This window comes from Falco naumanni, chromosome 4, assembly GCF_017639655.2.
Source record: "Falco naumanni isolate bFalNau1 chromosome 4, bFalNau1.pat, whole genome shotgun sequence".
Classification (NCBI taxonomy): domain Eukaryota; kingdom Metazoa; phylum Chordata; class Aves; order Falconiformes; family Falconidae; genus Falco; species Falco naumanni.
Genome location: NC_054057.1, coordinates 107,951,614 through 107,967,045, shown reverse-complemented (window position 1 = coordinate 107,967,045; position 15,432 = coordinate 107,951,614). Strand labels below are relative to the sequence as shown.

Genomic DNA, 15,432 nt, shown 5'->3' with positions numbered 1-15,432 from the left:
GAAAAAGGGCTCTTCAACTCAACTAACAAAAATATTAAGACACAACACCTGAAAACTAAAAATAAGCAAACTTAGATCGGAAATACATGTGATTTTTTCCAACAGCGAAGCAATAAACCATTGGGACAACTCATTAGCAGATTTGTTGCCTTTTCCTCAAGAGTACATGTGCTTTCAATTGGCTGACGTGTTTGTTCTAATGCAAAAAAGTTGGCTGATAATCTATGTAAGAGTTCAGAATACTGTCAAGCACCATTTTGGCATTAAAAACTGTGAATCCGTAGCAGCATCTCAGAACAAGCCTGAACATTTCAAGCCTGAATGCTCCCCAACCATCTAAGTAATAGTAAGCCCAGCCATTTCGGAACTAAACTCCCATGTTCCGCTGTAAGGAAATGGCATTCCCATCTTTTGCAGACCTTCTCTAACACCCTCCATACCATCTTTATGCCTTTCAATAGTAAAGCTTTACCGAGAGGTCTTGTCTCCAGACCAGGAATTAGTCAAGTCTTTAGAATGATTAATCCCTAGTCAGCAACTAAATGCAGAGTAGAAGCTTTAGTGTTTCATACAGAGCGAGCAGGGATGAGTGAGCTGAGGCTGCTGAGAGGTTGCCTATGGACTTCTTTTCTAGCCAGATTACACGCAGTGGGAAAGCAGCCTTAGGTTTTTGCTCATCCTATAGGTCTTGCTGCTTCTGATGGTACTTCTGTGACTTAGATTTCTGAAGTTACCATGGAAAAAATACTTAATAGCTCTACAAGTGTACCATTCTTTGCTGAATTAGTATTCATTCAGGTATCCAGCAGGATCCCTCTCTGTGACAGCATTCTTTCATTCCACAAGAAATATTTCTGCGATAGGAGTTCTTATGCTATACCTACAGCAGTCTATAAGGAGCTATACGTTGAAGTGGTCCTGCTCCCAATTAACTCTAGCCAACAAACCACATGTTTTATCTAAAAAAATTAAAAGTACACTTGATACATTCTGATTTTACATTCCTTAGCAACTGCTGCAATTGTATTTAAGGACATTTAGCGATCAAGAATGGAGAGGAAGAAAATCACAAATGGACAGCGTGGTAAACCAGGAGATCTCTCCTTGCTCAGACACAGGCCAAACAGCAACACAAGTCTGTAAGCCCTTTCACATCCCCCTCCTGCCCTGATCCAGAGACTTTGGTGAGATGTTCAATAGAAGGCATTAAATATTGCTTGTGTCCTGGCTACATGGGGATTGTATTCCTGAATAATGATCCTTGGCTGTTTCGTGTGCTCCCACGTTATTCTGCGTTCATCTAAAAACATAATGAAAACCATTTGCATTCTTTGTTGTATCTGGAATCAGAAGGCAGAGGGCTGTGCAATGCCCAGCGCTAGGCATGTACAATGAGATACTGTTCTGCACCGTAGCAGTAACAATACAGATCTGAGCTGAAAGGGTAATTCACAACCACATGGCTCACATTTAACGAGTGTATTTTTATACACACGAACAATCGCAAACACATACTATAATAATTTATACTCCATGTGCAAATCCCACGAAAACCAAAGATATCATCTGGTCAACCCAGATCACTCTGCTGTCCCTACATAGTGTAGACATGATGTCATTGTGCCAAAGAGCAGAGGAAGACTATTTTTAAAAATAATGAGTATGCATTAACTAGGGTTTTTTTAAATCATTATATTTTGGCCATATCAAATCCAGCTTTTCCAGACCAATGAGTGACACATACGACATCGGAACACTGTTCCTGCCAATTTTCACATTTCCATCACCTTCCATTGAGATGTTAACAGCAAAAAAGGAGGTTTAACAAAAAATCACAACTAATGACTCCTAGCAGAAATATCTCACTTCTTTTTTCACTTGTTATATCCTCTCAATCTGCCAGATGAAAACTTCAAGGAAAAATGCTCTCCCTGAGAGTAAACGTACCGTATTTTTTGCTAAAAGAGGAAAACGCAATGAAATCCATAAGCAATTAAATAAAAACAAGGCAACTGTAACTTCAGCTGCTCTCACATAGTTTCAGATAATCAGATTAACAACTGCAAATGGGAAATTTAAAAATACTTTTGGTTTTACAATTCCGATTTATTTTTTCCTGTCAAAATATACTATTGTTTAACTTTCTGCTTGTGTCAAACTAATGGATAAAATACTAAAATTGCTGACTATCCTGTTAAAAGACCTACACCAGTTAACTGTGCAACTTTAAGCACATAAACACTGCAGTGAAACTCAGTGTCCTCACATCTGCTCAGGTCTGTAAGGACACTACTAAGCCAGGGTTCCATCTGGAGAAGTAGCACCCACCATTTTTTTGGGATGTGCCTGGGAGAAAGCGAAGAGAGGAACTCCTCTGTGGACCACTGGCAAGCTATCCTTCACATGCTGTCAGCCTCTTCCAGCAGCTCTACCCAGGACTCAACAAGGAAGGGTTTGCTCTCTCTGAGACCAGGGGAAAACCATCCTTCGGTGCCCGGAATGCACGCCAGGCTGGGATGCAGCCCTGGAGAGCACCAAACATTGGAGCAGGAGACGTTGCAGTCTGATCACACCATGCTACCAGGGACCACGGTCACAGAACCACTGGCCCTCAGACAGTGTTATTCAGAAGGGGTTGAGCTACTGAATCATCACATGGAGTGGGGGACAAACCCACCAGGAACGAGTCAATGTGAAAGACTTGGTGAAATTTGCCTGTCATTGCCAATATATTCTATGTGGAGGGTATTTAGATGTAACAAACAGCTAGGTAACATCCTAAAATAGATTATGCATAATGCCCTAAAATAGATTGTGCACAGGCTTATTCTTTTCAAATAAAAATCTAGAAAGGAATTACTATTCATATCACTCAGCGAGTGTAAGATTTTCTAATATACACCCACATTATGGTGTTCCCAGCCACAGATGAGACACATAAAATGGTTACTATGAAAAATCCAGTTGATTTCAAGGAGCTAGCTCACCCGTATCTCAAAAATGCCTCTAGTGCTGCTACAGAGCACCTTTATATCATACTTCTAATGTCACAGACCACGATTTAATAAAAATTTCTGAGCAACCATAAAATATTTTAGACATACAAATTTCTGATAAACAAGAAAATAAGTCACTACAACTAGCCATTTAGCTGATGGAGTTCTGTTCATCAGAATAACACTGTAATAAGAGTATAACTCTGGTAGTGGGATTTTGTATTTGCTGTGATCCAGCATTCAAATGTATTTTGGAAGTGCAAGAGAATTTTGCCAATAAAGCTGTGGGCAAAAAGATCATTTACTTTTGACAGTGAAAGATGCCTGTTCGGGCCGGACAAAAGGCTGGTGGCCTCAGCAGACCGCTCACATACAGTGCACAACTTGGCACAGCCTCTGCACATGCCCACAGTGCAATCCAGAAGTGTAACCCAAATTCATGATGGCAGACCAAAGCTGACTTTAAACTCGTGGCAGTTGCACAGCTCTAGGCACCAAGTATTTACTGAGAGCCCTTGTGCAACTGCACAAACCATGCCTCGGCCGAAGCTCACGCCTGCGTTATTACAGGTTGCTGTATAGGAGACAGCTAGCCAGGCTAGAAAAATACCCTTAGTTTTCAGTGTAGATATAGTACACTCCTATTATAAAATATATATCATTCAGAAAGAAGAAAATATATTAATGTAATATTAAAGATGATGGGGTTTAGAAAGCCTTAGAGTGATTCTGGAACACTTTCTCTTCACCAGTTTCTCCCCATACATAGTTACGCTGCTTTGATCATTTTTTTTCAAGACATTTTCATCCATTTCCTTCATCATAGAGCTATTCGAAGGAAAAAGCACTGGGTAACCAGTTCCACTTTGCACGCAGAATTGATCTTTTTGTTCCGACATTGCTTTAACTTTTCTGATTAAAAGCCAGCATCTGGTAAGGGTGCAGTCCCACTACTACTGAACAGGTGCCTGCAGTACTGCTCACAAAACGCAGTCAAGCTAAAGGTTCGGGCTGCTGAGGAGCACTCATTAATTCATACTCTTTTCCAATTTTTTCTTTTTTAATTAAACATGAATTGTGCTTAATATTCATTACATTTTATTCTTGCAGAGGTAAAATATGTTTTAAACCCTCTGAAATTAAAATAATCTTTAAATATAATGACCTTCTGTGATCTATACTTACTCTCAGGTGCCAGTGTACCAGACAACGCACTTGTAGACCAGCCCTTCCTATGTTACTGCCTACACTCGGTATCACTCAGACTTGGATCTTCTAAAGCATACTTTAATTCAGAGAATAATTCCATGATTTCTGAGCTGACACATCAGAACCTCGATGTTCAGGCCAGCTAAATGCTCAGGATACCTAAATTGCTATTTACATGAACTGGAGCAATCAGTTTTTTCACAACTAGACTCCATCTCTCAGTTAAACAGTTTTTCAAACTGAAACCTCAGCATCTTCTAACAAGCAAGTTTAAACACAAGGCACCCAGCCACCGCAAACCTACAGGTGTCTAATAGTGATGCTCAGTCCTACAGCAAAGAACTGATCAAAAGAGAAATGCTCGCTCTGCTTCAAAGGCAGCTTTGTAGACTGAGGTGTTGCACAGACACCCATGAAAACCCAGCTACTACTTAGGCAGTCGTCCAGAAGGGGACAGAAGTCTATAGAAATGGGGCAGCTAATGCACTTTTTGTGCGCATATCTAAACACGGAGCCTATCCCGTGGTTTAGCAATAGCACTGTGACAAGTGCTTTTCCTGGGGATGTCAGCTTACAATACCACCACAGAAAGGTGAAGGTGAACCTCAATTCCCACGCAAACTTATTTTTTTCAGTAACAATTCAGTCCTTTTAATTTACACCAAATACAGGTTTTCAACCCTCTATCATATCTTCTCTGCAAGACAGAACTGCAGATAACACTGTGTATTTGGAAATCTGCTACACAAATTGAGACTATACTTTTAACAAACACTTTGCAAAAGTATTCTTGCAGCTGTGATTCATACTGCAATGGCCCAAGAGACTCTGAGGTCAACTGAGAGTTTTAATGGCAGACTGAAACTCTGACATATTTTCCACTCTGAATCTCAGGCTCTTTCTCAGAGCACAAATGGATGTGAAATGGTAAGACAAGAAGTTTATTTCGCTATGCCAAAGGACCAAGAACACAACACTGACCAGCAAGATGCAAAACCTACTCGCTTTACCATCTGGCCAGCCTCCCAATGCTCTGGAAATAGATGTTAAACATCACTGTGGGGCCACACAATACTAGAAGGCAACAAAACCAGCATCGGTACCGGGACCAGTGCGCCATGTGCTTCTACCTCTGTGCAGCCCTGGATATTTAAAAAGAACTTTAAGGAAGATATAAAATGGATTTGAAATAAAAAAAGCTTCTAGGTTCTCTGAACAGCTTTCAACCTGCAGAATAAAAAATGATGTGTTACTGAAAGGAAGATTAAAATGACAGCAATTCCAACCTGAAGACAAGAAGGATTTTAAGTCTTGTCTTAAGTCCAAATCTTCTTCACATTCCATGTTGACAACTCTTCCCTCCCCCCCCCAAAAAAAAAAAGAAAAAAAAAAAAAAAAGAAGGTGTTTTGGGTTGTTTTCCTTCTAGGGTAAACAACACCCACTAAAGTGTCCATGTGGACACTTTATCCGGAATAATTTGCCTGCTTTGTGGGCTCTATGAAATAATTTCTAAATAACTTGGGTTCCCCCCTCGCTTCCCAGCACAGGGCATAAGGGAAAGCATTCTGGTATAGGTATCAGCATGGCTTATTCACGATAGCTGCTCTGGTCAACCTCCCAGTACAACTGAGGCTGTAATGTTGATTACAGCAAAACTTGACATAATCTTTAATACATAGTTATTAGAAAAAATTACTCACCTTGTTCCTATCTGAACTCACACACTAAAGGAAATCATGCTTTGCATGGTACAATTAACTTCAGTAACTCTCTCCACTGTGATAAATACTAAGGCAAACAGCACTGTATTTTTAAGATTATCCTCATCTTAAAATTTTACCCAAATTACCAAATTTGGCCACAGCTAGCAATAAGCCTATGTAAAAGAAAGAAACCAGACAGCGCCATGTAAAACTAGACCTATTTTTAAAAGGGCCGACGCTGAATGGTCCAGTAGGAGAATAAAATCTCCCCATCCACAGGGAATTTCATTTTGTGATGTAAGAGAAGTGCTTCTCTTAACCCGGCCAGAGTTCATCTTGTGCATCAAGGCACCTTGATTAACACCCATCATAATTTTATGCTACTATGGTAACTACATGAACTACTTTTAGATAAGCCAACTTCTTGTACTTTTACTGAGATACATACTTCAGCTATGCCTGGGACAGTAAGTTTCAAAGTTTAAATACACATGGGGTAGAAAAACAAATACAAATAACACCTGTTACTTTATTTAGCAAGTGATTGTGTGATCCCATACCTACCTGGTAAAAAAATATCCACTGCAGAGAAAAAAAGCAATTTACCTTCCATCACCTACAGCTGTAGTAAATAACCCAGTACAGATTTCTAGTTGAACAAACTTGCAGAAATGGACTTGCCTTGCCTTGAATATTAGGTTCTGTAACACTCCCATAGTAGATGAGATACTTAAGAGACCTGTTGTTAAATACGACTTCTTCCAGCCCTCAGCGGCTTACATTCACAACCTGTCAGCGAACCTACCCTCGCTGCTTTCAGCTGCAGCAAAGGCGCTTAGGAGCAGGGGGTGTCCCTGAAGCAGGCAGCTCCAAACCCCACGCAGCTTCCCAGATCACAACCAGCACCACCAGCACCTAGAAGCAGAAGAGAAGGTGGTGCCCTTCAAGCAACGTGCCTTGGCCAAACCGCTCCACCAAGCCGGTGAACCATCCTGTCCCACATCATCAAATGCAAGCCTGCACGGTGCACGGTACACAGCACAGAAAATATCTCCTCCAGGCTGCAGCACTGCCTGCCCAAAGCCAGTTATCTGGCCAGGCCCGCAGAGGAGGGAGCAGAGCAACCTACTGCCTAGGCACCTGCTGATTCTCAGCTTCTTCACCCATCAGCACATGATGCAACCCCATCCTCCTCCTCTCCTGGCCTTCTCTAAGTCCAAAGAGCCATCTCCCATACCAACAGGCTTTATGTTAGAGGGGTGCCTACAGCCCCAGCTATTGCCGCTGCCTGAAGTCCTGTTGCTGGGTAACATGTGGAACAACGCCAGAAGCTCCTCATCAAGAAGGGACCCAAGAGGAAGGCCATGACACACGCACCACAACAGAACAGTGGAGGAGCCAGGAGAGCATCCAGCACTGAGGTTGGCTTTTTACAGCAATGGACTAGAAGCAGTTGAGGTGTATGGGCTTTTGTTACACCAAACAGCCACATCAAAGAATGCAAGGTCTTCACAAAACGAGGAGTCAAGCAACCCCACTGTCTGCTTCAGCGTTACTTTCTTTTTGCCTATAAGATCACCTCCACCCTCTCCAGACACAGCTTGAAGCTGCTTGTCTGAAAGCTGCTCAGGCAAACAGAAAGCACAAAAATGACTGAAACTCAATCTAACAAGAAGTCACAAACAGCATTTTGCGAACATACTGGTGGCTCAACACACTTCATAAATGGTGTCTAAGGGTCTCCGATGATGGGTAACATATGGAGTTGCAGCAGAGGGGCTCAGAAAGAAAGGAACTGGGCTAATGACAACAAATCCTTTACTCCTTCTTCCTACAGACCAGCAACACCACAGGGAAAGACTACCAAAGGCTACCGACCTATAAAATCAACGCAGATGCCAAATCCTTGTCTATGAAACCTATCAGGCATATGTGTCAATTCAGCCATACGGTCTAATGCAGCAACTCCACTGCGTGCCAGCCTGAGATCGCAAGGATGACAGGAGCCCAGGCAAGAGCAGCCAGTGCTCCGAGGTGCCGCCTTCCCCGCCACACAGCAGCTCAGATCCCGCAGTGAGGGACCACCTGGACGTTTCTCGGGACTAAGTAATGATTTCTATGGGAAGATCTAACACTGCTTCACAAGAGAAATCCTCCCTGAAAAGGATAATAAAAGCCATCAGTGATATCTAAAAGCCCCTGAGAACCCCAGATCTCAGACCCTGTGGCACTTGTACAGGGAAGCGACGTAGAGCACCCGTTTCCAAACTGGAGCCAGCAGCATGTCAGCAAACTGCCGACTGCTCAGTGGTGGTCTGGAGAGCGCTCATCCAACGTGTGGCTCGTCCAGCATCTCCCCATTCCCACCTTCTAAACTGCACTAAATAAGTTTAACGTACGCTTGATATTTTTATAATATAAATTTACAATCAGAACTGCTGAAGTCGCTGCAGAGATGTTACCCAACCTCAGATGTGAGGGAGACTACGACTGCTACATGAATAAAACCGTGAAAAACATTTCCTTAAATATTGGGGAACTACCATCAGAAAGGAAGCATGAAAATACCTGACCTGCTTCTAGAAAAACCAAATGGAAATTACACTTTTTTTCTTTTCTGAAATGCACAGTGTACATCACGTTAAAAAGAGATGTAAGTATGATCAAACAATTAAAAACCTGGGCAAGCCTCCTTAATGGTATGCAGCTTTGCACATTTGCTTATTTCTGGTTACAGTACAGTTTCTATATAAACATTAATGCTACTAGTGCTTCAGGTGTCTAGGAGAGAGGATAATTTTATACAACTAAATCCTGATTTTTATTTTTCTTTGTTGAATATTTATTTATTCATGTAATCCCAAGAAAAGCAAATGGAGACATATATAAGCCGTTTCCTGCTAGATCACTCAGGTGATCTATACCTTAGGTTTTGACACGGTGAGAAGCAGTTTGGGGTTTCTATACTTCAACATCAACCTCTGGCTGCTACTGTGAGCAAAGCAAAAAGGGTACAACCCCCCCTGCAACAGAGCTACAATTCTGTTCTGTCCCATTATACCACAAAACTAAATACCTTTCTTTGTGCGTGCACAAGTTATCGCCCCTGAGCTGCCGACAAAATGATAATTTCCTTGATCAGTTACAACTAACCTCTTTTCATCAGTTTTATCAAGATTCACCACTGCGCACGGGCCACTGAATCCCTTTTGCCCTTTTATCTTTCCACGAACCCTCTCTGTCACCACTTGGCATGAAAATCTTAATTTTTCCACGTCCTTAAGTGTTCCCAGTTCCAAGCACACAGCACCTGAGGCTTCTCTTCAGCGTCTACCTCGGCCTCCCCCGTGCCCAAGCCCCAGGGCCGACCTGGGCACAGCCCTCACGCCTCATGCCCGGAGCCCCTGGTGCAGGGCACCCCCCGCCAGCACCCACGCTGGAAGTTACTGGTTTCGGTATTTCGCTTCATGTTTCCACACAGCTCTTCCAAGAACGGGCAGAGCACCATCCCCAGCGCCACGGCGAAGTTTGCTGTGCTGGGCACACGGGCAGCGAGGGGAAGCCGGGCCTAACCCCCGGGCCCTCCCTGCCTCCGGCTGGGATCGGGGGGGGGGGGGGGGGGGGGGGGGGGCAATTCCCGGAGCTGGTTAACTCAAACAGCGAGGGTTTAACCTCGCTGGCTCCCTGCCATCCCAAGCGCTCATCAAGGTGATTTACCAGATTTTAATTTCACTTTTTACACTTTTATGACGCGAGGAGAATCGCTGCAAAGGAGGCAGCGCTCCACCGGCCCCCTCCCGCACAGCCCGCACGGCCGCGCGCCGGCACGGGGACCCGGCGGGGCCGCCCGGAGCTGCCTGGCAGGGTCGGGCCCCGGCAGCCCCCCGGCCCGGCAGCCCCCCGGCCCGGCAGCCCCCGCAGCCGCGGCCCGAAGGCAGCCGCCCCTTCCCCGCCGGGACCCCGGGCCCGCCCGCCGGGCGCGGCCGAACGGGGTGAGGTGGAGGTGACCGTCCCGGGTCCCCGGCCACCAACTTCCCCATTTCTCACGGAAGAAAATAATAACGACACGCGGTGCCGAAGTTGCGCCCGGCCGCCTCAACTCCCGCGCGGCCGCCTTCCCATTGTCTGCGGCCCGGCGCTGGGGAAGAGCGGGGCCGAGCAGGGCAGCCCGCCGCCCGGCCCGCCCAGCCCGGCTCCCCCGCCCCCGCCGCCGCCCGCCGGCCCCCCCCGCCCGGCGGCCGCCGCCGATACGGCAGGCCCCGGCCTCGGGAGCTTCGGCGGCGGCGACAGGGCCGGCCCGAGGAGGGAAGGGGGGGCGGCGGCGGCGGCCGGGGCAGCCCCCCCGCCCCTACCCGGGCCGCCGGGGAGGCGGCGGGCGCCCACCGTCAGGCGCGGCAGGGCGGCGGAGGTCCCCGCCGGCCGCCTCCCCGCGGGGCGGGGGGCCCTGCCCGGGCTCAGGGGCGGGCTCTGGGCGACCGGGGTCTTCCCCGCCCGGCCCCTCCCCGCCTCAGGGCCGGCGCTCGCCCGCCCCGCCCGGCGCCCGCGGCTCCCGGCGCGGAGGGGCTTCCCCTCGCCCGCCGCCCCTCCGCCAGGGCGGGCGCGGAGCTGGGCCCCGCCGCGCTCCCCTCAGCCGCCGGCCCGCCCCGCCAAGGGTTAAGCCGCAGGGCTGGCGCGGCGATGGTAGCACTGTCAGCCGGGAAACACCCCGGCTGCCTCCCGCCCCGCGCCTCCCCGCTCCCGCCGCCCCGGGGAGCCGCGGAGGACCGGGCAGGGGGGTGCCCGGAGCCCCACACAACACACACCCGGCCAGGAGGCCGGCCCGGCCCGCCGCGCCAGGCGCCGGAGCCCGATGACAGGGCGGCGGAGCCCCGGCCGCCGCGGGCCCCCGCTCCCCCTGCCGGCCCCGGCCCCGTGGCCGGGTCCCCCTGTCCGCCACCCCGGGCGCCGCCGCCGTGCGGGACGCGCCGCATCCCGGCAGGGAGAGCCCGCCGCCGCGCTGCCATCGCCCGGCCGGCCGGCGGGATCCGTCCCCTCCCCGAGGAAAGCACAATGGCCCCCCAGCCCGGTGACACCGGAGCCCCGGGGACGGGGGGACGTGGGGGGGGGACGGCGACGGGGAGGGGGAGCTTTGTGCGGGGAATCCAGCAAAATTTACAAAACACACACCAAAAAAAATACAACGGGGAGAGAGCAAGCGAGAGACGGGGGCAGAGTGGCTCCTCCTCCTCCTCCTCTCCAAAAAGGCCTGTTGGAAAACTGCACACGGCGGCGGCTCCGGCAGCGCCGCTCCCCGCGCTGCCCGGCGGAGAAAAGGTGGCGGGACCGCGGCGAAAGGGGGGGAAAGGCCCGATCTCTTTGTGTTACCTGCCGTGAAACCAGTCCTTGCAGGCATCGCACTCGATCATGAAGCGGGTTACGTCGTAGGGCAGCCTACAGATGCAATAGACGGGCACCGTCGCCATGTTAGCTCCCTTCAAAACAAGGCTGGACGCCCGGAGGAGCGGAGCGAGCGGGGCTGGCGGCGGCTCCTGCCGCGGGGTCGCTTCGGCTGCTGCTCCTGCCCAAACGGCAGCGAATTTGCAGTGTCGGGGGGGGGGGGGGGGGGGGGGGGGGAGAAGGGAGAAAAGAAGCGGGGAGGGGGGGGGGGAAGGAGAAAAAAAAAAAAAAAAAAGAAGAAGAAGAAAAAAAATCAGATAATGCAATTACGGCTCCTCAAGGGCGGGCGAGCAATGTCAGAAAAATAATAAAGGGCTTCCCAAAGTTTGGCTGCATGGTTCCTTCGGTTCTGCGAGCGCCGACCGGACTGGGGCTTTTTTTGTTGTTGTTGTTGTTAAATGATTATTATTCAAAATGTTTGGCGAAATGCATTCTATTGCGTGCCCCCTGGTGACAGTACAGTACCGAGGCTTTTCATAAACACTCCGAAATGTAGCCCTTTCCTTGTAATGTCCTTACGTCAGCTTGCAACATTGCAATATTTCCTCTGCCGGGGCTGGGGCCGGGGCCGGGGCCGGGGCGGCCGGCGGGAGGCTGAGCGCGCCCGCGGGGGGCTTTTGGGGGGTGGGGGGGTGGGTTTTTTTTACCCCCTGGCTGCCAGGAGGGAGTTTTTTAAAGCAAGCGGCCCGGGCACAGCTCTGCCCCCCCCCCCCTCCCCGGGGGGTCTGGCGGCGGGGGGGACCCCGCGGTAGCGCTGCTGGCACTGCCCCCTCCGCGCAAACAGCGCGGGGTGATGCTCGGGGAGGAAGGGGGGTCCGCAGGAGCGGAGCACAACCCCCTTTTTTTAATGACAAGCCATCACGGAGCAGGCACACTCCAAAGTAGCTGCAAGTATCACGCTGCCCTCCCTACCAGCAGAAATAATGCCCTGGTGGGCTGGGGTCTGGGTGGTGGTGGTGGGTAAGGGCCTCCTAGAGTGCACGGCTGTCCATTTATGCTGAGAAAGAAAAAAACCCCACTCTTCTTAGTTGGTAGAATTATATTACTTTTTTTTAAAGTTATCCACCTCTGCCTGTGGCAGCCCTTTCACCGTTGCAAGCAGGGCTGCTACACCCAAAGAGGTGAAAATAAACACCTCGTGCCTATGAAGGACCAAATGGGATTTGGGGCCCTGGGTATGTCCCATGAAGGTCCCCTTGGGCACGGCACAGCCCGTACCCCAACACTGCACATCCCCACAGACACCAGCTTCCTCCTAGACGGCGGCGGCAAAAGCGGAACCCTTGGGTTCGCACCGAGATTGAGGATGCAGAACCTCGCTCCCCCTCGGCGCCGAGACACCAAAGGTGGTTAAAATGACCGCGCTGCCATACTGAGGGGCTTTGGGGGCAGGGAACTGTGTCCCACGAGTGTCTGATAGCCACTGGCATGCTTCCCTGAGCCGCCTGAGAGCTTCCTACTCACAAAGGGAGTCCCAACTGAGACGTGATTTTAATTCCAGTTACAATGGATTCAGTATCTTGAATCCATCGCATCAGGGGGGAGGGGGGGTGGATCTTCTATTTATCTTAGAGAAAATGGACATTTCTCTGCCTTTTTTTCCATCAGTCTGCAAAAATCCTTCGAAATCACCTGTGGAGGACAAGGGAAATTCAAGGGGCCAAATAACTTCAATTCTAAGCTTTTCTACAGAGAGAAGGCCACCATCAGTATAGGCAGAAGCCGGTCTGGGCAACTGAGGAGGGGCTGTCAAAATTATTTGCCTTGCCCACTGAATTTACATGCCACAGAAACGACTTTCAGTTGGTGTTCTTGCCGAGCTGTGTTTGGAGCAGTGTCAGCAATGGCAGCTCTGGGTCCACCATGGCTGTTCACGGGAGTGAGATGAAATTTCTGACATAGCTCAAGGTGTGGTAATGCGGGGGGAAGATTACAGGCCTGCGTTTAAAATCGTGACTCAGTTTTGAATGACATGTTTTGGATGTCTCCAGACGCACAAAGGGGCCTATTTTCTTTGTCACACTGAGCGGCATAAGTATCTGCCCTCAAAAAATCAGGCCTCTTTTAACTTTAAATTGATGTATCAGGATTTTAGTTGCTCGGAGCTTCAACCAGAAAGTAGAAGAGCGAGTCTAGGGAGTAAGGCAGGATGAGGAGGAAAGGCTTGAGAACCATCACGAGAGCTGCACGCACCTTTACAGAACCCGTTCGCTGTTCCTCAACACCAAGTGCATCTACCAGCACCTCTCAGCTCAGGGTTTAAACAGAACTTTCAGCGATTTTGATGCCCTTTGGTACAGGACACTCATGGGAAAGCTGGGCTTCATGCCTCTGCACACCCGAAACACCTGCAACCCTTCATAAAGCCAGTAGTTTGATTTTGAGGAGCACAGAAGCACTGGCAAGCATAGCAGCTCACCCACGCCATGTTCTCCCACTCGTTTTATGGGCTTTGCTCACACCAAACCCATATGATCTGTGAAAAGTTATACCCTCATCACCTTTCCTCAAGTTCCGCGAGCATCTCCCTGAAAACAGCCCTATTTCCAAAGCACCACCCGAAACTCTAGTGTCAGCATGTCTCCACTGCAGCCGCTGGTGAGCTAAACTCTCTTAATACCACGGGGATTTTGGTGGCCACAACAAAGGGCAGCTGGGATGTACAAGGGTGTAGCCAGACACTCCTCTGCAGATGGGGCTGGAGCAGTTTCAGGCTCCTCAGCTGTCCCGCGCTGCTCCTCAGGTGATGGTTATATCCAGCAGCAGAGCTGTGCTCACCACGACAGTATTTTTACTCCTTTCCTCTGCGAAGGCGGTTGGATTATCTTAAGTTATGCTGGAGGATGCCAGAGCTGACATTGCTGATATTGCAGGGAAAAAAAACGGGGAAGATTCACTGGCTCTGTTTGGGCAGCTCAGACATCTTACTGATCATTTTGCCAGGGATTAGCAAATAAAGAAACTTATTGGTGAGGCTGTCTCATTGTCCTGACTTCTTCGTGAGTATTTCGATCTAGAAGCCATGCAAGGAGGGTGCTTGGCTCAGTCTGGCAGGGAGGAGTGAGTGGTGGAGCTATGTTGAGATGCCTCAGCAAAACAGAATTTGATCACTGAGTTAATTTTTCTGAAGTTTTGAAGTGAGTTTATACTTTTAAAAGAATTGAGAAAAAAAAAATCAGCAGCATCGTCCCACATACCCAGAAAATATCTGCATGGCACCAGCGGACCTGCGGGCAGTAAGCAGTTGAATGGTCACACCAGCTGGCACGGAGCTAGGAGTCCAGGGGCTACATCACACAGAGAGATCTGGTGCTAGCTTGGAGCTCATGGGAGGGGATGGGATTTTTCAGCAATTTTTAAATGATCCGGGAGCAGAAGTCTCATTGATGGTGACATCCTGAAGTGGGTGCTTCGGCAGAGCCTCCACCTCCTCCTTCACTTTGAGCAGTGAGAGCTCACAGTACTGAGCCCTCAGGTCCCACGGCTGCTGTGGTGCTCGAAAAGTGCTCAAGTGTGCTTGTCAGCACAGAGGGAAAGATTGCTGTCATTTTGCGAGCTTCCTGGCGTTTCTTACCATTTCACAGTGTTCTTTCTATGGATTTCTTCTGCAGTGGTATATACAAGGTCTTTCTATTTTAATGATGCTCAGTAGCTTTAGACACATTGTGCCCATAGTTATCTCTATGCTACTGCAGAGAAGTAAACCAAGTTATCTTTTTTCCCCTTGACCATATCTACTCTTTAAATAAATGTTTGCAAAGAAGCTGTCTGTGAAACCGGCCTTGAAACAACAAGCATCACTGAGCTGCAGCAAGGGGGGGCTCAGCTGATTACAGCGCCCATCTCTTCCAGTTTCCCCCTCCGTCGCCAGATTTCCCTATTGCTGCAGTTGGTTCGATCTCACACCACACCCTACTGTCTTATTTTGGCCGTTTCACTCCCATTTCGGTTGGCACAGACAAGTGAGCACCCATCAGCCCATGGCTGTCCTACTGGGAACTCTGCAGTACATACACAGAAGCCATGGTTCAAATGTTGTAACAAAATACCCAAATAAACCCAACCCCCAAACCAGGAGGAATAATGA

At 49.0% G+C, this 15,432-nt stretch overlaps 1 protein-coding gene across 4 annotated transcripts in view; it reads right to left on the bottom strand.

The window, feature by feature from the left end:
* The window catches only part of PHF2 (PHD finger protein 2), a 97,644-nt gene that overhangs the window by 75,849 nt on the left and 6,363 nt on the right, over positions 1 to 15,432 (bottom strand). For all 4 annotated transcript variants that reach the window (XM_040591326.1, XM_040591328.1, XM_040591327.1 and 1 more), the window contains exon 3: positions 11,274 to 11,466. In XM_040591326.1, coding sequence (XP_040447260.1) covers positions 11,274 to 11,371 — 98 coding nt within the window. In that variant the 5' untranslated portion in view covers positions 11,372 to 11,466. The remainder of the gene's footprint in view (positions 1 to 11,273; positions 11,467 to 15,432) is intronic.